General features: G+C 34.3%; 1 protein-coding gene across 1 annotated transcript in view; it reads left to right on the top strand.

The window, feature by feature from the left end:
• Tanc2 (tetratricopeptide repeat, ankyrin repeat and coiled-coil containing 2) overlaps positions 1-21,216 on the top strand; it is a 278,406-nt gene that overhangs the window by 33,922 nt on the left and 223,268 nt on the right. The window contains exon 2 of the mRNA XM_013033239.1: positions 3,008-3,097. Within this exon, the coding sequence (XP_012888693.1) occupies positions 3,031-3,097 (67 nt within the window). The 5' untranslated portion in view covers positions 3,008-3,030. The remainder of the gene's footprint in view (positions 1-3,007; positions 3,098-21,216) is intronic.

Genomic DNA, 21,216 nt, shown 5'->3' with positions numbered 1-21,216 from the left:
GTGAGCCACCAGCGCCCGGCATATTGTTGTTGTTGTTTTTTAATAGCATTTTTGTTGTTGCTGCTTCCTCTTCTCTCTTGCTCTTTCTCTCTCGCTCTCTCTCTTTCTCTCATTCTCCCTCTTTCTCCCTCTCTGTCTCTACTCTCTGTCTCTCTCTGTCTCTCCTCCTCTCCCCTCTCCCTTTTCCCTTCTCCCCTCTTTCCCTTCTCCTCTCTCCCCTCCTGTGTGTGTCGCAACTGGAGCTTGAACTCAAGGCCTTGCATTCTCGCTGGGCCTTTTCACTCATGATGGTGTTCTACCACTTAGGCCATGTCTCCATTTTCAACATTTTACTAGTTAATTAGATAAGACTTAAGGCTTCCAACTGTGGTCATGAGATTTCAGCCTCCTAAGTAGCTAACATTACAGATGTCAACTACTAGTGCTGAATGATTTTTTTTCCCCTTGAGCTGTATGATGAGAGTTTAGTAGTTTACTTTTATGATTTTCATTTGTATTCTATTTTTCTGCTCTTTACTGTTTTATTTCCTTGGGTCTTTTTATTTTCTACTTGCTTTTAAACTTTTGAGATGGAGGCTTATATACTAGTATCATCCTTTACTTCTAATTCATATATTTAAAGTATAAATTTCTTTACAATAATTGTTTTAGTTCTATTCTGTTTTCACAAGCCATATATAGGAAATATTTAAATAGTTCCATTGTGATTCATTTGCTTTTCAACTTATGCTTATTAAGAAGTATGTAACTAATTGTCAATCCATAGGAGATTTTCTAGATTAAAAAAAAAACAGCTCTAGCTTGGTTGCACTATAGTTGGGAAAGGCATCAGTTCTTTGAAATGTGTTCAGATTTGCTTTATATTTACATATGTGTTTTAAGTATATTTGTATGCAGTCTGCTATTATTTAAGAGTATTGTGTGTGTGTGTGTGTGTGTGTGCGCATGTGCCTGTAATATGGTTGGTTAATTATGTTCAAATACTTTATATCTTAGTAATTTTTTCCTAGTTGACCTTGCACCTTTTGACAAACATGTTAGTCTTTTGTATGGTTATTGGTTTGTCTGTAACCTTTTAGTATTTTCATCTTTTGACTTTATATATTTAAGCTTGCACATTGTGTGTATGTGCATGCATATGTGTGTGTGTGTGTGTGTGTGTGTTCTGGTTCTAGGGCTTGAACTCAGGCCTGGCCACTGTCCCTGAGCTTTTTGCTCAAGGCTAGTACTCCACTACTTGAGCCAGAACTCTACTTCCAGCTTTTTGGTGGCTAATTGGAGATTAGAGTCTCACAAATCCTGCCCTGGTTGGCTTCGAACCTTGATCCTAAGATCTCAGCCTCTTGAGTAGGATTACAGTCTTGAGCTACTAGTGCCCAGCTGTTTAATCTTTTTTACTTTGATGTAACTTTGCTAGTTTGAGCATTCAAATTTAGAATTACAATGTTGACCCCAGGGCTTTGCCTGGTCAACTCCCTGGGGGAGCTCCACCTGCAACCTCTCTATTTTTCATAATGCTCATTAAGACTTTAATTAGCTGATACCACTATGTTGGTATTCTTTTAGTTGGTCTTTGTTTGCCAGATATCTGTGAGACTCTTACTTCCAATTAACCAGAAAAAAGCTAGTCAGAAAGGGTGGCTGAAGTGGGTAGAATAACAGCTGTGATTAACAAACAAACAAACAAAAGCCTATCTTGGTTCTGATCACTTCAAATTTTCTCACTCTCTCTAATTTTCTCAAATAGGTGTATGCTAACGCTTTTAAGTGGGTTCCATGTACTATCAATGCTCTTCATATTTTTCAATGCTTATTTCTCTGTTCTTTGATTTGGATATTATCTGTTGACCTTATGTTTCACTTTATGTTTGCTCATTTCTTTGGATATGCTTGCTACTGGACACACTGTACTATAATATTTTGGGGAAATTTTGCTATGAAGAAGAACAAGGATATAGGCGTAAAAATTGAGCCATGTAGATAACTAAGAATGTAGAAATGGGCATTATTTATTTTTATGGTTGTTCAGTAGAGAGAAGGAAAAGCTGTGTGAGAAAGAAGTGGGCGGAGAGAGGATGCAGGAAGAGAGTCAAGGAAGGAGGAGGAGAGAAGGAGAGAGAGAGGGAGGGAGAGGGAAAGAGGGAGAAAGGGAGATATGTGAGAAAATTGTCCCAGAATTGGAGAGTCAATTGAAAGACTACATTGGTAACTCTAATTTATGTTTTATATTTGTATCTTTTTTCTTTTTTATTGTGAAAATACTGCACAGAGGGGTTACAATTACATGGGCAAGATAATGAGTACATTTCTTACCAAGCATTGTAGCCTCCTCCTTTGTTTCCTCTCCCATCCTTTCCCATCCTCCCCGTCCTCCCACCCAATCCTCCCCCCCCACCAAAGTTGTAAAGTTCATTTTCGATAAAAAGACATGTACAATTTGTGTGTATCTTTAGTGCTACTTTTATTTCATAGGTTACTACCATAGTATTCTTTGTCTCTTATTCATTCATTCAGTCAGTCAGTCAGTCATTTATTGGGTCTTCTAGGCTCAAGCAATCTTCCTGCCTCAGTCTCCCAAGTAGCTGGGGCTATAAATGTATGCTACTACACCTAGCTATATTATTACTTCTGTGGGACTATTTAAATATTTCTTTATTATTATTTGTTGTTATTGTAAAGGTGATATACTAAGGGGTTACGGTTACATAGTCAGGTAATAAGTACATTTATTTTTGAGCAGTGTCACCTCTTCCCTTGTTTTCTCCCAGTTTTTCCCTCCTAACCCTCCCATTCTAAGTTGTACAGTTCATTTTCAACATACTTTCTAGTGAGTATCACTGCTGCATTTGTTCACCCTTTGTTCCACTTTTAATAGTATTTGTTGACCATATAGTCATATTTTTTACTATATATTTAAACAGAGTTATTCGTATGAATTAAATCACTAGAAGTACTTTGAATAGAAAATCAAGTCTTCGTAAACATTTTTCTATATTTTCTTTTATAGTTTTATACTAGAAGAGCACAACCATGTTTCGGAATAGTCTCAAGATGCTTCTTACTGGTGGTAAATCAAGTCGTAAAAACAGGTCAAGTGGTAAGTGACTATCTGACATTTATTCTGTGAAATATTTTAGAAATATAGACTGTTTTAGAGATCTGAATTAATGATATAGCGTGTTTATTATTTAAATGGTATTTTAAGCTTAGAGAAAAAAGTTTAATATTTCTACAGGCTGTTATACTCTATTAAAATAGTAGCCATATGTAAACACTTACTACAAGTAAAGGAAATTATTGTGAAGGAAAAATACTTATACATACAAGAATAATGTTTTTGTACATCTGTCTAGACCTAAATTAATTTTTTTATTAATATGGAAAACTATTGCAGTTCTAGATTCTGTGGGGAGGAGAACTTTAAAAATAGAATCTGCTTTATTAATTTATATCAAAAGTAAAATTCATGTTCTATATTAATAAAAGTATTAAATTAGAATATACAAAATTTTTGTTTTTAAAGAACAAGAGGGCAAATAAATCTTTTAAGATAAATGAAACAAAACTTTTGGAAAAGAATATTGAAGAGAAATGAAGTAGAAAATTTTGGTGTTAAGGGGTGGTAGACTGACTGGATTCTTTAGAAGTTTTTTGACTTCCTAAATTTTTTCAGTTTTTAAATTTAAATTTAAATATTATCCCATTATCATCTATTTTAAAATGTTTAAAAATTTTCCATTGTGACTTCCTCTTGACATTTAGGTATTTAAAAGTGTACTTAAAACTTTTAAGCAGTTTATGATTTTCTGATTATTCTTACTATGAAGAAAAAGATTCTCTATAAGAATTAAAGGAGAATTTCTTTCCCATCTACTATCAATACTCTGATGTCCAGATATGCATTCTACACCCCCCCCACACATAACTATTCAGTTTTCTGGCAGATACTGACTGGATGTTTTATAATTCAGTTCAATTCAGTTCTAACGCTACTTCTTTATAGATCTGGAGTAAGCTGACAGGCTCTGTCCTATACTTTAGATATCAGTTGCAAATGGGTCCCGACGTTACCAACAACTTCATCCTGATTTGGCTGCAAATTAGAGGTTCCCATGACCCTTCCATGAGCTTAATTATTTTCTACAATGGCTCACAGAACTCAGGAAACCAAGTTACTTAGAAGATTACTGGTTTATTAGAAAAGAATACAACTCAAGAACAGCCTCCTGAAAGACATGGGTAGAGAAAAGTATGGAGAACCACCGAGCTTCCATGTCCTTTTTTACTGTGCTGTTCTTTCAAAACCTCTGAGTGTTTCTCAGCCAAGAAACCCTCCAACCCTCAGCATTTATTTGATTTTATTTTTGTAGTATTCATTCTATACAGATGAGTGATTCAACTAATCCCTCTGTCCAGAGGTCAAAGCCTAAAGTTAAAAGTTGTAACTCTACTCATATTGTCTCCTCTTCTCCACCCCCCCAACAACAAGGCCTCATTTTAAGGCTGCCCAATAGTCTCCCTCCAGTCATCTTGTTAGCTTATCAGAAAAAAAAATCAAAACTTCTCACTTTGGGAATTCCAAAGTTTTAGAGCTGTTTGGCAGGAAATAGAACAGAGATCAAATGTATTTTCTGGCTATGTCACATTATTATTATTGTGACATATAATTACACAGTTAATAAGAGTGGGATTTTTCTTTAATTTTTATTTTTTTCCCTCTTAAGGAAGGCATTAATGATGGATTGATTGGCATTTATTCATGGACATGTTTGGTTTTAAATATAAACCATTTTTGTGTTCTGTTTATTTTATTTCATTAATTGTAAATAATGCTCTTGTAGTTTTTAAGTGGTTACCTAAAGATGAAAATATCAGCCTTTAATTTGTTAAAATTTGATATTATGTAATTGGTACTTTAGTCTTCTTTGATTCTTATGAAAGGTTTGATTCTTATCTTTAGGTTCTTGTTACTTATTTTAAATCCCACATTTCTTCTCTTTTTTTCTTCCTTTTTTTTGTGTTTTTAAAGTTTCAGACAGGATATCATTATGTAGTACAAGCCAATTCTGTTCTTGGACTCACAATATTAGTTTCTCTGCATCTTGAATGCTGTAGAGTACCAAGCCAGCTCTCCATGAGGCATTTTCATTTATGTAGTCAACTACGAGATTTATCTACTTATTTTTCACTGAATTACATTTCTTCTAGTATCTCTCATTTTTTTATCTTGGTGGAATTACTTTGCTTTATGTCTGAAGAAACCTTTAGAATTTTTTTAAGTGAGAAGTCATTTTATGGCAATTTGTTTTTGCTTTGTCAAAATGTCTTTATTTGCCTTCATTAAAGGAAATTAAATTGTTATTTTCTTTAAGTATTTGTATGAAGGGATTACTATTCAGCATGTCAGTTTATGAGTACAGTGCATCTTGGTCAATATCCCTTTCATTATTCATGCCTTTATTTTTGAAGGTTATTTTTCTTGGGTATAAAACTAGATTGGCAGTTACTTTACTTTGAGCATTTATAAAATGCTTTTCTATTGTCCTTGTACTTTATTGTTTCTGAAGAGATGCTTCCCAATTCTTATTGTTCTTTCCTGGACTATTAAAGGCCTGCCTTTATCATTTGACTATGATATTCTTATTTGATTTTTTTCTGTTATCTTGTTTGGGGTTTGGTGTGCTTTTGAGTCTGTGTTACTCTCTTCTTCAGCTGTGTTTTGTTTTGTGTTAATTTAGCCCTTTTTTAAAACCTTTTTGGGAGGCTTTAGTCTGTATGTTAGATTACCTGATGTTACCCTTTGTTATTGCTCTCTCTTCTTATGATTTTTTTCTTTTGATAATGTAACTTGGTTTGTCTTCAAGTTTATTGACATTTAGTTCTGCTGTTTCTAGTCAGCTTCTAAGTCCAGTCAATGAATTTTTAATTTTGAATAATGGGTTTTAATTCTAGAATATCCATTTTGTTTTAAAAACAAAATCCAATTCTTTGTTAAAATTTGCTTTTCTCATTTTTGTATCTTAATTCTTATCTCTTATTCATAATAAGTAATAATGATAGTTTAATACTTCATGTTTTCTGCTAAATCCTTTATTTCTGTTATTTGTACATGTCCTGTCTTACTTCACTATTTGATTATAGATTACATTTAACTTATGTGTCACATATTTCTGTGTCTCTGTTTTTAAATATCAGATATTGTTTTTAAAAGAACTATGGAGGCTGAAATAGTATTTTTATCCCTAAAGACAAAGCATTACTTATTAGTATGCATTAGTTGTACAAGGAGAGGGTTTCATTGTGACATTTCCACACTTGATACAATGTATCCTGTTTAGCTTGACTTCCTCAGGAAAAGCATTTTCTGTATGAGGCAGCCATGATGAAGAGCTGATGCTTTGGGAATTGATGAATGATGGGTTGGATAGTGTGTAGAGGGAGATCTTCTATATGTAATGTCAGGCCTCTTCCTTTAGCAAGCCTTCAGTATCCAAAAAAAGGACACAGCCAGATTTTTTATTTATATAATAATAATACTGATAATTATTTTTACCCTGGCATAAGTTTTTATTGAAGTAAAGGAGTTGGAGAGCTAAGTCCCTCCCCAGGACCAGCACATGAGACAGACAGTGTCCCAGGGTTGGGGGTTTGCTGAATTATATTTGATGGGTTTACCGGCCTGCATAGGTACATCAAACACTGTTTTAGGAACTATTCATTGATTTACCTTAGTCTAAAATGAATCTGTCATTAATCCTAAAAAAAACCCATCTTGTTACATCCCATGAACTAGGTGAGCCATATCACTTTTAAGTTGAAAAGTTTAATTACAATATTCTGTCTCAAAGAACTTGTGATCTGTTCTTCCCATGGTCACCACATATGTCTCTCAGTTACCTAATGTTTTTCTCTGCAAGGACTGGAGACTTTGTAGTATTTTCCATTTTAGGTTTTCTGTGCATATCCCCATCATTTGTGGCTAGCTGCTACCTATTAGTATGCGTAATTATTAAACAATTCTGGTCAAAGTATGGCCTAGTTGATCATTATGGACTGGTCTTAGCGTTGTTTTCTGTGTTATAACTTGAGACGAGCAGTTTTGGTCAGGATAAACAAGTCATTGTTGCCTGTCTTATAGTCTTTCCTGAAGAGGAATTTTGCTGTTGAGGACAGTTTCCTCCATCCTTATGAAGGCATTTGTTATTAATTAGTACTATCTTTCCTGGATTCCAAAGTGAATGGCTTAGAACAAGAACAGAGGCAAAAATGAAGACAAGGATGCCACACTGCTCTTCTACTTTCAGTTAAATCATGAGCCCAAGTAAGGAGTTCATGTTTTTCAACCAAAGCAGCCTCTGAAAGAAGTAGAAATATCACAGACAAATTAATTCTGAAGCTTAGCAGTAGCATCAAAAACCCAGTTTCTTTCCCTCTTTGTATTTCTATTTTCAGAACATTGATTATTATTCTTAGATTGTTCTTAGGTAGCTGCACAAAGACTGTACTACCTTCAAGTTTTATATCGCAAATTGTATTGTACCAAGACTAGTAGAACACTGTTATTTTCCTTGTTACCATTTTAAGATTAAAGAAAAGAACTGAAAGACATTCTCTCCTATTCTTATCCCCTTGGCCAAATTGTAAACTTTCTTCAACTTACTAATTTAACTGCAAATGTTATTAATACTCATTTGCTGATCAGGTGTCTCTTCTTACCCTAGGAAGAGAATTAGCTTCCCTAAAAGCAAGTACCTAAAATGAAGTCAGGGTTGTGTTAGCATGAATGCTGCGAGTAGATAGACAGTGATAGAGTCTGACATTTTTACCTAAATCAAAAATTAGAAGAATAAATTAACATTTACTTAAATATAAGAAAGACGAGGCCTCTTTAAGTTTGTTAGCTGGCACTTTGACTCATACCTGTAATTCTCACTACTCACAAAGCTTAGATCTGAAAATCAAAGTTGTAAGTTGGCCAGGGAAGACAAATCCAAGAGACTCTTAAGTCCAATTCAGCCGTAAAAAGCTGAAAGTTGAGGTGTGGCTCAAATGGTAGAGCTCCAGCTTTTTTGCAAAAAAACTAATTAAGCAAGAACAAGAGACCTTTAGTTCAAGCCTTAGTATTGGAACCAAAAATTAGCATAAATTATAGCACTGATTGTACAAAGGGGTTTAATAATGATATTAATATTAATTTTGTTTTTATATGTGTGTTTGCCTGTCCTGGGGCCCAAAACTAATGTTCTACCAGTTGAGCCACAGCTTTGCTTCTGGCTTTTTGGTGGCTAATTGGAAATAAAAGTCTTACAGATTTTTCTGCTCATGCTGGATTCAAACCTTGATCCTAAGATCTCAACCTCCTGAATAGCAAGAATTATGGGCATGAGCCACTGGCACCAAGCCAATATTAATACTTTAGTAGGAAGATTATAGGTATGTAAAGTTATGGTGTAAATCAATCTTTCTTAGTCTTTCCACTTAGATGATCTTAAAATATTTGATTTCTGACCTGCAAAGTTAAGGAGTGAGCCTCATAACCATAGGATTTTGGTATGCTTGGCCCTGCCTGGAAAACCAACCACCCAATCATTTCAGAAGATAGACCATTGATTTGTGTTTGACTGGGAGAATTCCTCAGTAGTCTGGAATAGAAATGGGTGGGAGACTTGCCCTAATTAATTTTTCTTTTGGGGATTTTTTTTTAAGGAACATGAATCTTTTTGGTTCATTTGGTACCGCTAAAAAGGCCAGGTTTTTCAGATATTAAAAGATTTGGTTTGGGAATGTTCAACAGGAGAAAGATCATATTGAAGGAAAAGAAAAGAAATACTTCCACATGATGCTTGGCCATAGTTTTTTTATTAAAAAATTTATACCTTATCTGTCACTTCTAGTGTTATTAATATAATATTCAGCCACTGAAATCATTTCCTTACCCAGAATATTGTGTTTATCATTCTACTTTGTTCTCTTGAAAACTAATGGCCAGAATTCTAGTAAATCAAAGTCATTTAAAAGTATTTCTTTAAGTTGTTTATAAAAATCAGTACTGGAGTGTAAATTTATAGTGCTGTGCTGTACTTGCTAGACAAGTGTTCCACTACTTGAGCCATACTTCTAGTCCTTTTTTTCTGCAGCTTATTTTTCAGGTAAGGTCATCCTCTGGCCTCTCACCTGTCCTCCTAACTTAGGGGGACACCACCATGCTCCTTCTTAAACTTATTTTTGTTAATCTTTCAATCATTTTATGCTCCAAGACTAAGATACTATCTGGATACTTCTTTCCTCTCTTCTTCCTTTCTGTTATCATTTTTGCATCCTCGATTACATGATCTATGGATCAGACAAAGTACTGAGAACAGAGTTTACTTTGAAATAAAAGGCATCATCTCTAACAGATTATATTATATGCCATCAGTAAACTAATACTATTAAAATATAGTGTGAGAGTATTATGATAAAGTTCTACACAAGGTACTTCTGGAATGTAGAAGAAATATTCCATCTCATACTGGAAGGAATACAACAATTCTTGGAGGAAGTAATGACTATCATTGTGTCTTCAGAGTAGTTAACCCATGATAGCAATGCATAGAAGTTTCAGGCAAAGGGTGCTACCAAGTATAAATGACATAAAGTTGTGAGAGAGCTTAATAAATCTATATATAACTAGTTTGGCACTCTGATTGTCTGCCATTTCTTTTATTAGCCTCTTTCTGCATGTTTTATTTCATTTTTTCTGACCTTGCACATTAGTTTCCCATGCTATCTATTTAGATAGTATGACATAAGCATCAACATGTGATTTTTAAAAATACCTTACAGTTAAGGAACCCAGAGGAGCTTATGAACTCAATTACATATGCCTATGGATGTTAACTCTGGCCTAACTTAAATCTGGCATCCACCTGTGTTTGTGTGTGTGTGTGTGTGTGTGTGTGTGTGTGTACGCGCGCACACGCACACGGGTGTGTATGCATGCATGCTCTTCCTGAGGCTGGCACTCAGAACCTGGGCATTGTCGCTGCATTTCTTTTTCTCAAGGCTAGCACTCTACACTTCTGGCCTTTTGGTGGATTATTGGCCAGGTTGGCTTTGCATTGCAGGCTTCAGATCTCAGTCTCCTGAGTTGCTAGGATCATAGGCACAAGCTACCAGTGTCAGGCTGGTATCCACCTTTTGTCAAGCTATTGCACTTTGGATTAGGGTTTGGGTAAGGTTCATGAACATCTTCCCTTGAATTCGTCTTCTGTACTTGATCCATTGAAAATCAGTTATGATGGAGGAAGGAAGGAAATTGGTACGTGGTGTGAGTGTTGGTATAGACCAGTTCTCAGAAAGGGAAACTTGTGATGGTAGGTAGGCAGACTAATATCTGTCACCTTCTAGAGCTATTGCAGTAGCAGTCAGGTAAGAGATGATGACAGTCTGAACTAAGAGGGTGACAGTGGGGATGATGAGAACAAAGCCTGACTTGATATGGGTAAAATGAAGGAAAGGAAATGGTCTGCATTCACTCTACAAAAATATTTACCCAGTGCTTGCTATTTGTTATATACAATAAGGACTATTAGGGATATAGCAGTGCTCTAGGTCAAGTTACTAAAAGAAAAACTCAGATTTCTGACACCAAATATACTCTTACATTAAGTAATTCTCTAACTCTATGGATACCAACTGAATATTAGACAATTCAGTCTGATACTACCTACATTTAGTGCAGACTCCATAAATTAAGTGCTAATCCCACGAGACTGCTTTCCACTTAAGACATGAATGTGGGCTGGGAAGTTGGCTCAGTGGTAGAGGGCTTGCCTCGCATGCATGAGGCCCTGGGCTCAATTCCTCAGCACCACATAAGCAGAAAAAAGCTGGAAGTGGCGCTGTGGCTCAAGTAGTAAAGTGCTAGCCTTGAGCTGAAGAGCTGAGGGACAGCGCCCAGGCCCAGAGTTCAGCCCACATGACCGGATCAAAAAAAAAAAAAAAGACATGAATGTCAAGTCTGGACCTCCCCCGCATCCCAGTACTTCTGACCTATTAGTTATGAATTGGAGGTTCCCTTGACCACATTGTTGGATTTAATAATTGGTTAAAATGGCTCACCATTGGATATATGGTGTTTATTCATTTATTAATTGGGAAATATTTGGGTTATTTCCTTTGCTTGGTGATTATGAATAGTACCACATAAACATTCAGACACATTTTTATGTGAGCATAACTTTTTGTGTCCCTGGGGTCAGTGTCTAGAAGTGGGATGATTGAGTAATATAATAGGCATATGTTTACATTTATAAGAAGCAACTTTTCTAGAGCAGTTATATCATTTCCATTGACACCAGTAATATTTAAGAGTTCCCATTCTTTCTTATCCATTGTAGCATTTGATATTGTCAGTTAAATATTGTCCTGTTAAATGTGTGGTGGTATCTCATTGTGACTTTAATTTGCTTTTTCTACTGGCTAATAAACATCTTTTCATGTGCTTATTTGCTATCCTTTCAGATCTTCTGCCCATTTTTAAATTAGGTCCTCGGATTTAAGCACACCCTCTTCTCTTTTTCTTCCTCCTCTCCTCTGGTATTACTTTACAATATTTGCTTTCTATATTATCCATATGTTTCTACTTTTTCACTAATGTTACACTGCCATGATTACATGATTCGCCTAATAGAAATTATAGTTAGTTTTGTATGTAAATATCAATTTTTAAAGGCAGCATATTGCACCTTCTATTTGTAGGACAAAGCAAAATAAAAACAGCATACAAATTTACTATTAAATTTTGAGAGTTTATTGTATATGCTAGATACAGGCCCATTGTATATGTGTTTTGCTTATGCTGTTAAGAGTGTTTAGTAAATTTATCACTTTCTTTTTTTTGTCTGTCGTGGGGGCTGAACTCTGGGCATGGGCGCTGTCCCTCAGCTCTTCAGCTCAAGGCTAGCACCCTACCACTTGAGTCACAGCGCTACTTCTGGCTGTTTTTCTGTTTATGTGGTGCTGAGGAATTGAACCCAGAGCCTCATGCATGTGAGGCAAGCACTCTACCATTGAGCCAACTTCCCAGGCCAATTTATCACTTTTTAAATGGTTCATTCTTTTAGGGCTGGAGATATAGCTCAGTGGTAGAGTGTGTAGGGCCCTGGGTTCAATCTCTGGTACCTGAAAATCTTAATCCTAACCAAAACAAAGTAAAACACACACATACACACACAAATAAAGAAATAAGCTTCCAATCTGCCTAAATTCAGTATGTGAATATTTCTCTTATGCTCTTTTCCAAATTTTTATAGCTTTAAATTTAGATCTCTGAAGCAATTTGAGTTATTTAAATATAAGATTATGGTTAATTAATTTATTTTTGTATATGTATATACAACTATTTCTTACACCACAGTGAAAATAGGATCCTTTTTATTTTGTGTCATTTTTGGACCATTGTTAAAACAATTAAGCCCTGTCTGTTTTGTGTTTTGTTGACTTATTTGTTTCTGTTCTTTTCATTGATACTGTACTATGTTGATTACTATAGCTTTAAGTCTTAACATAGGATAGTGTGATACTTACAGCTTGCTTCTTTTTCAAAATTGTTTAGCTATTGTAAGTCATTTGCCCTTCTATTATAAGTTTTAGAATCAGTTCATCTATATCTTTAAATACTTTTAAGAATTTTATTGGAATTAGATTAAATCAATAGATCGGTTAAGGTAGAAATAAAATTTGCCTTGTGGTCTTTCTAGTCCCTGAGTATGATGTGTCTTTCTATTTACTTAGGTCTTATTGAATGCCTTTCATTGGCATTTTGTAATTTTAAGCATACAAATTTAGTATATATTTTATTAGACTTAAAATTAAGTATCATCATCATCATCATCATCTATCACCATGTCTTCTACTTCCTCATTTTCCTTATCCACCTATCATCTTCTGCCTTCTTCCCTTTCCCCCCTCCTCCCACTTCTCTGTTATTGTATTTAATTTTTTCTTCCTACTTTTCTTGTTTTGTGACAGAGTAGCTGAGAGAACAGCTTAGCAGGAAGATTTCTTTTGGCTCGTGGTTTCAGAGGGTTCATCATGGCAGAAAGGACATGTCAGAGCAACTCACATTATGGTGTACAGGAAGCAGAGAGCAAAGCAGGAAAGGTCCATGGATAAGATATCCTAAATGACCTGCCCCACTGACTCTTCCTGTAGTCATATCTCACTTCCCAAAGTTTTTACAACCTTTCAATATAGTGCCACCTGCTGGGGACCAAGCATTCAAAATAGAGATATTGCATATTCAAAATATACCATTTTTCTAGTTGTTCATTGCTCATATGTAAAACATATATGTATAGGTATATAAGAATAATTTATTTTTGTCTCCAGATTTTGTCCTGTCTCACTAAATTCACTTATTCTACTTCGAAGGTTTTGTGTGTGTGTGTGTGTGTACTTCTGCTTTTCAAAATATTTAATTTTATTGCCAAGGTGGTGTACAGAGGTACTGATCATTTCCAACATATTGTCTTGTGAGTATCGCTGTTGCATTGGGAAAGTTCCCTCTTTGCCTTTGTCTCACCCTTTTGTTGTTCCCCTTCCCGTCCCTAGTTCAGATAAATGTACAATACCCAGGGTACCAAAATTGATCCTTCTGGTTTTTTTTTTTTTAAAAAACTAGATTTCTTGAAATTTTTCTAGTGTACAGTGTCTTCTGAGAATAGGAAGAATTTTACTTCTTTCTTTCTAGTATGCATGCCCTTTATTCTTTTTCTCATCTATGGCCCTAGCTAGGATTTCTAGTGTGAATGTTAAGAATTGGTATTCTTGCCTTGTCTTTGATCTCAGTTGAGGGAAACATTTAGTCTTCTACCATTAAGTATCATATTAACCGTAGGTTTGCTTGTTTGTTTAAGTAGATGTTCTTTAAAAAGTTATATAAATTTTCCTCTATTCTTAGATTTTTTGTAGTTTTTTTCATATATTAAATTTTGATAAAGCCTTTCTGCACCATTATATGGTTGTGTGATTGTTCTTCAACCCATTATGAAATCTATTGATTTAAAAATAACTGAACTAGTCTAGCATTTGGAGGATAAACCCTAAATTCATTGTGTGTTCTACTTAAAAATGCATTCTGGTGTTTACTTGCTAATATTTTGTTCAGTTTTTGTTTCTATAGTCATAATGAATATTGGTCTATTTTTAATATTTTTATCTATTTTCTGAATAATTCTCATAAAATGAATTGTGTTTCCTCTTTTATCATCTGAAGAATTTTTGTAGAATTGATGCTATTTCTGTAAATGATTGAATTCTGCTATGGAACCATTTGGATTTGGACATTGGTTTTTCATAAAGATGTTTTTCTTTTTTGCCACAGTTTAATTTGTTTAGTAGTCAGGAATATTTAGGTTACTGTTTACACATGGGTGAGTTTCAGTACTTACTAGTGATTTATTAAAAGCTGTATTTAGAAGAGCAGGTTCTGCTATTGAATAGCTATATGACCTTGGGAAAGTAGCTTGAAGTTTAATCTCTTTTGCTCCTTTATTTGTTTAAAGGGGTAAGGGTAAGCTGTATTTGGTTTTAAGCTTTCCTATAGTTTTAAAATTTTATAATCCTGGTAGCATAAAACTGTATGCCTTTGAAGTTTATAGCAAATGATTTGAGTCTGTTTCTTGATTCATTTGCCATTTATTGGTTTAGTTAGATTCACTTCATCTTTAAACAGATACGTTTCTAATAAATTATGTTTATGAAAAGGTATGGATAGGAGCAATCCTATTTATATGTTTGCTTATTATATACTTATGATATGTGAAAAATTGCTTTTATAAGCTAGCTCTTAAGATGGGAGACATATGTGTTAGCTTTTAATAATTTTCCCTGAAACAATGTATCAGTTTGGAAATTAAGAACTATTAGAAATCTATTCTCTTTTGGTGATTATCTCTCTGATCTTCATGATTTAAAAGTTATTCATTTTTGGATGTTCAATATAGATAATGACTTAATTATTTTGTGCAAAAATAAAAATTTAAAGGTGACTGTGGTGCATTCTGTCAATTTATTGGGTTAAAGCAAAGTGAAAGTAGCATGCACATTTACTGCTGAAGGAAACATTAAGTTGCAGGCTGCAGCTGGAGGATTTTACGTAGGCACCTGTGGGTTTGAGTGCGTTCGATATACAGACTGCAGTAGGAGGCTGGCACTGACTCTGCTGACTCCAGTACACTCCTTCACTGCTGTTCTGCCGATTTCTTCACTGTCCAGAAGACAAACAAAATGGTGCAGCACGTTCAGGGCTTGGGAATAAAATAGTCGTCAATATGATTCAGAGGTGGGTTTGCTACACTGAATGAGAGAAAATTGTTTTAATAAGACTAAAGGCTTAAGCATAGTTTGGTTCAGTATGTCATACATCCTTAGCTGTTTTATTATTTGATTATGGCTATTTAAGAATGAAACTGTTTTGAAATCTGCATGTACTCTCTATATAGGGGTTCAGGAATATGCATTGTAACAGTAAATGCATGTATGGTAGCTTATAAACAGACTTATTTCTACTAAATGTATGTAGTGTGTATATATATTGATAGAGATATTGTTCATAAAGGTTTTTTCTAATTAATATTAGATTTTTAAAGTAAGCATTTAAATTTCTCTGTTGAATATTTGTCGCAGTTCCTGTCAATGTTTCTTTCCTTACATTGTTCATTTTGTAATAACAGAAAGCATTCTCTGCTGAGATATGGAAAAATCAGTAGAATGAACACTGGAGTTGACACTTCATATTTTATTGATGACTGTAATGCAGTGAGTTCGCATTACACATAGTCATGATTTAAATGATTATCTCTTTTATGAAAGCAAAACATTTATAAGAACAGCCATGTTGTAGACAGTATAAAATAAAGGAAGTAGGACAAGTAAAATTTCTCTTGTTTGACAATGCTCAGCACTGATTCAAAAAGTACTGTTATTTTAGAAGTACTGTATAGAAACAATTGAACATCAAACATAGAAAAAACATGGAGGTTTAGTTCCCATCCCCTCCCGGAAGCACTTCCTTCTGTACTCCTGTATTTTGGGTTTCTGTGACTGCATGTTACTGAGGAGCTGTCCAGTGGAGACAAGATATGTTTTCTTAAGCCACACCCAACAGATTGAGTTTTTTTTATATGCTTTGAGGTACTATTTTAATCCTGTGCTGATTTGTAGCCATCATCTGTGGGATGATTTTGAGTTGTAAAAGAAAAAATATACTATATTTGTAGGTTCCAACTTAATATATTTTGAACATCTGAGTTACTGTATTAATAGCACAGAACAACGGTATTTAAGTTATGAATCATTTTCTCTATGAAAGAGAAAAAGAAAGATATTTTATGATTATATAGATAACAATGCTTCTGGTATTTTATTTTGGTTGGCATAATGGATATAACATTCAGAATTCAGATTTTCTTATCTAAGAAAATTTGTCAAAACATATAAGATACTTATTTTCTTTGCTTTAAAAAATGCAAAGGATTCAGCATGGTCTATAAAAAAATCTATGATATCTTATTTCATACCAAAGCAATTTTGTATGTGATCAGAATTAACAACTATAGGGCTATCTAGCACTGTGTTGGATTACCTCACCCACCACTTTACTGTAGACAGAAATAATAAGGAATCAGAATTAATCTTAGTAGTCTGCAGGATGCTTGTATTGTGTATTTTCAAAAACACCTGCTTTTAGACAGAGCAAATTCACTATATCCTCTCTTCAAAGGAAAAAAAATTATACTACAGTTCTTTGATTTTATTGAGCAACACAGAGTAATGATAGGATTTTTATGTGCCACGTTTAATAACAATAAATAGCTAACTATAGGTTGAAATATACTATATTATTAGAATGTCTCATGTATCTAAAATGTTATATAACCCCTGATGGAATGTTGCAGATGAAACAAAGAAATCTGATTGGTTCTTCACAAGATACAGCAGCCTTGAAATCCTTTCTAACCAGAGGCTTTCACAGCAGCTTGGGTGGTTAGCTAGCATCACAGTAAAACAAAAAATACCTTGGCAAGGAGGAGATTGGAAGAGAATGAGGTTGCTAAGACACTTCCTTATTATGTGTCTTTGAACATTTATTTTCTTTCAGGCAGTCTTTCCTCCTTTGCTTTATTTATTGATACTTTAATAGAACATTACATATCATGCTAATAAACCTTGTAAATAATATTACTCAATGAAATTGAAGAGTGTCTCTAAAAATGAGTTTTGAGTAATAGCAGGAAGAAGCTAATGAGTAGCATAACTTCAGAACATGTATTAAATACAGATGAGTGGAACTTGTTGAGGGATAGGGAAGATATGACAGAAAAGAGTTCTGAAGAACAGGACACTAATAGTAACACTTTGGCTTCACCCTTCCCCATCATATTAAAATTTCATTAGATAATTTGTCATCTAAGACTTCAGTGATTCTTGGTAAGGGCAGGTTGTTATTGACGTTCAAACAGCGTGATGTTGTAAGTCTATAACAGGTGGAGAATTGTTTGTTGTCTGCTGGCTATTTGAAATACCCTTGATATGTGAGAATCATGTATGTTAGCTTTTATATATTTACTATTCTGGGCTAGATGATCTGCTAGACTCTAGCTTTAAATCACAGTGACAAATAAACAACCCTTCTATGCTTTTATTTTACAGAAAATATTGAAAACATACTTTTAGTGTTATCTATTAAAATCTGAAGATCCTAATGTTTAAAAAGTAATAAGTCAACTTCATTTATAGGATCTGCGGTAAGGAAAATTACTGTGAGCAGGATGAGTATTTAAGTTGAGGGAATAAATTACATTGAAAGGAAATGAAGAAACATCAAAATGTAAAGCATATTTAAAGAGAAATATTTATGAGTATAGTCTGGTATCTTGTAGGTGCTGTTTCTATGATTATTTTCCAAATTATCTGATATGCTAGTAGAGTCAGGCTGAAGGCAGCTGGCTGTGTTACAGGTTGAAAACAAAATGGCTGGCAAGGATTAGTACTGTAAATTTGTGAAAGAGAGGTGGATGTAATTATTGAAGGAGAGTGGTGCAAAGTAAACTGATGAAGGAATGACTTGTATGTGGTGGTTCTGACAGCAAATGAATATTGGTTTATTTAAAAAATGAGTAAGTACTTTGTTGCTGCATAAAAACAAGAGGTTTTACAAATACTAATACTAAATAAATACAAAAAATAATAAAAAGAGTAATTCATTTTTGACTAAGTGATAAGCTCTTGTTTAGTATTTATTTAGCTGACATTGACTTTGTGTCATTCTAAAACCTAGTTTCTGAAGGTATTACTTACGAATTCTTCAGACTGATAATGTAGTTAAGGTTAAAGGAAATTAAAGGATATTGAGAGTTAACTTTTTGAAGGCTCTGTTTTATGAATATTTTATTAATCTACATTAAAGTTGGAAGAAATAGAATAACAGGAAAATTTAGCTATAAGTACAAATATAGTTTATAAAGTGACAGCACCCATATATTTATATTTTAGGAAAGTTTGAGTTTGATAAACTAACTAAGCCAATGTTTTGATTGTCCAAAGATTAAATGACATTAAAATCATTAACAAACTTGGTTAAGTTGAGAAATAGCTCAACAAGTTGAAACTGCACATTAGTTTAAATGTCTGTCTCTCATAGTAGAGTGGGTATGTACTTTAAGAGGGAAAAACATTTGTTTTCATTACTTCTCTAGCATACTTTACAAGTCCCCAGTATTGAGTGGCTTCTCAGTAATTGGTAATATCAAACACAAAAACACATCTTTTAAAACATTCATAATTATACTTTTTATAATCTCATGGAATAAATTTTGTTAATTTATCATTTAATAAATGACAATAAGTCTGAAAGATGTTAAGTGACTTGACCAAAGTCATAGACTAGACCCAGTCTTCGTACCAGTTTCTGCACTTTTTCTTCATTTCATCCTCTTGTAACTGAAGATTAAGAGGTGTTAATATTTACTTCTGTCCTTAGTCCTCAGAGGCATGCATTGATGTATATTCTTGTAAAAACTGGAGAACAGAGCCAATGGAGTTGCTATACTTTTCAAAATGGCTCTGGGCTTGGGGGTTGTATGGCTCAGTGGTAAGAACACCTGCCTACAAGTGCCAGACCCTGAGTTTCATCCAAAAAAAAGTGGTGTTTTCTTATTTTTATTTTTACTTTTGTTGTGGTCATTAGGCTTGAACTCGAGGCCTGGGCACTGTCCCTTAGCTGTTTTGTTCAAGGCTAGTGTTCTGTCACTTTGAGCCACAGCACTACTTCTGGTTTTCTGGTGGTTAATTGGAGATAAAGAGGCCATCACAGACTTTCCTACCCAGGTTGGCTTTGCACCACAATTCTCAAATCTCAACCTTTGGAATTGCTAGGATTACTGTCCTGAGCCACCAGTGCCTAGCCCCCCCCCCCCAAAAAAAAAAGTTTTAACTGCAATTTTTATCCTGAAATGTTTTTTCAATCTTTTGGCTATAATAGAAAATTATCACCATCGGGGCTGGGAAGGTGGCTCAGTGGTAGAACGCTTGCCTTGCATGCCTGAGGCCCTGGGTTCAATTCCTCAGCACCACATAAGCAAAAAGAAAAAAGCCAGAAGTGACGCTATGGCTCAAGTGGTAGAGCGCTAGCCTTGAGCTGAAGAGCTGAGGGACAGTGCCCAGACCCAGAGTTCAGGCCCCACGACCGGACCCCCCCCTCCCCCCAAAAAAGAAAGAAAATTATCACCATCAACTAATGTATATGCACAGTTCTAAAAGCTGTTTAAAAGCTCATAACAAGTATACATAGGAAGTATATGTGGAACATTAGTCAAGCTTTCCAATATGGCTACCATATCTAATAACTCATTAAGTTCAGTTGATTAAAACTTCTGAATATTCTGAATTTTGTCTTCCCTCTTCATTCTCGCTTCATTACTTTAGCATTTCATCTTAGTTCACTTAAATTATTGTGTCTCCAGTTTCAGTACTCTCTAGTCCATTTTGGTATAAGAATGAATTTTGTAAAATGTGAGTTTGAGTTTTATAAAATACAAATTCTTACAGTTTCCAAATTAAAACTCAGCCTAATTCTGACCAGTTTTCATTTTTATAACTAACCATATTCTAATGAACATACAGACATAGAAAATATGCACTCACAAATACAAATATAGAATTTGATTTTAAAACCTTGATGTTTGAATCTCCATTTTCAGAGTTCAGAAATCTATGGTAAGTGTGTTTATGAACACCTTTTGGTGTAGTATTGTGTCTCAAAATTTACTGAGTGGCATAATGTTCTGTGTTATTCAACAACTTTTTCCCTATTGGTATATGCAGGCTAGATAGTTCCTTTTTTGATAATGTTTATTTTATGTGTGTGCTGTCCTGGGGCTTGAACTCAAGACACTATCCCTGAGCTTTTCTGTTCAAGTCTAGTGCTTTAGCACTTGAGCTACAGCTCTACTTTTGATTTTTTGGTGGTTATTTGGAGATGAGAGTCATACAGACTTTCCCACTGAGGCTGTCTTTGAACCTCAATCCTCAGGTCTCAGCTTCCTGAGTAGTCAGTATTTCATGCATTAGCCATTGATACCTGGCTGCACTATTTAATTTTATGAACTCATTTCTTTCATCCATTTTCCTCTTAATAGAAATTTTGTTTTTGCCAATTTTTATTGTTGGTGTTAGTGATGTTTATGTAATTACAGATAATTTTGCACACTGGAGAATTTCTGGGGTCTATGCTCAGAAGTGAAGTTGGCAAGATATAGGTTATTTGTATTTTCACTTCTAGATAATTTCTCATTATTGTCATTGAAACAGTTTTTGTTCTTAGATGTATTTGAGAGTTCTTGTCTTGGCATATCTTTTCAAATTTTCAGATTGTCAGATCTCTTTTTTCCCTATTTGATAAGTGAAAAGTGGTATCATACTGATTTATTTTCCTCATTTCTAGTGAGACTGAACATTTTTTCATGTATTTATTGGAATTTATAATTTCCTTGTTTAATAATAACCTCATAAACTTTACGCTTTGGATATTGGTTCATAGAAATTATATATATATATATATATATTTTTTTTCTTCTTGACATAGTTTAGGAAGCTTATGGGACAAATTTAGCCTACCACCTGTTTTTGTACTATCTATGAGCTAAGAATATTTTTTTGCATTTATTTTAA

This window comes from Dipodomys ordii, unplaced genomic scaffold (assembly GCF_000151885.1).
Source record: "Dipodomys ordii isolate 6190 unplaced genomic scaffold, Dord_2.0 Scaffold165, whole genome shotgun sequence".
NCBI classification, from domain to species: Eukaryota; Metazoa; Chordata; class Mammalia; order Rodentia; family Heteromyidae; genus Dipodomys; species Dipodomys ordii.
This window is presented reverse-complemented; position numbering and strand designations above follow the sequence as displayed.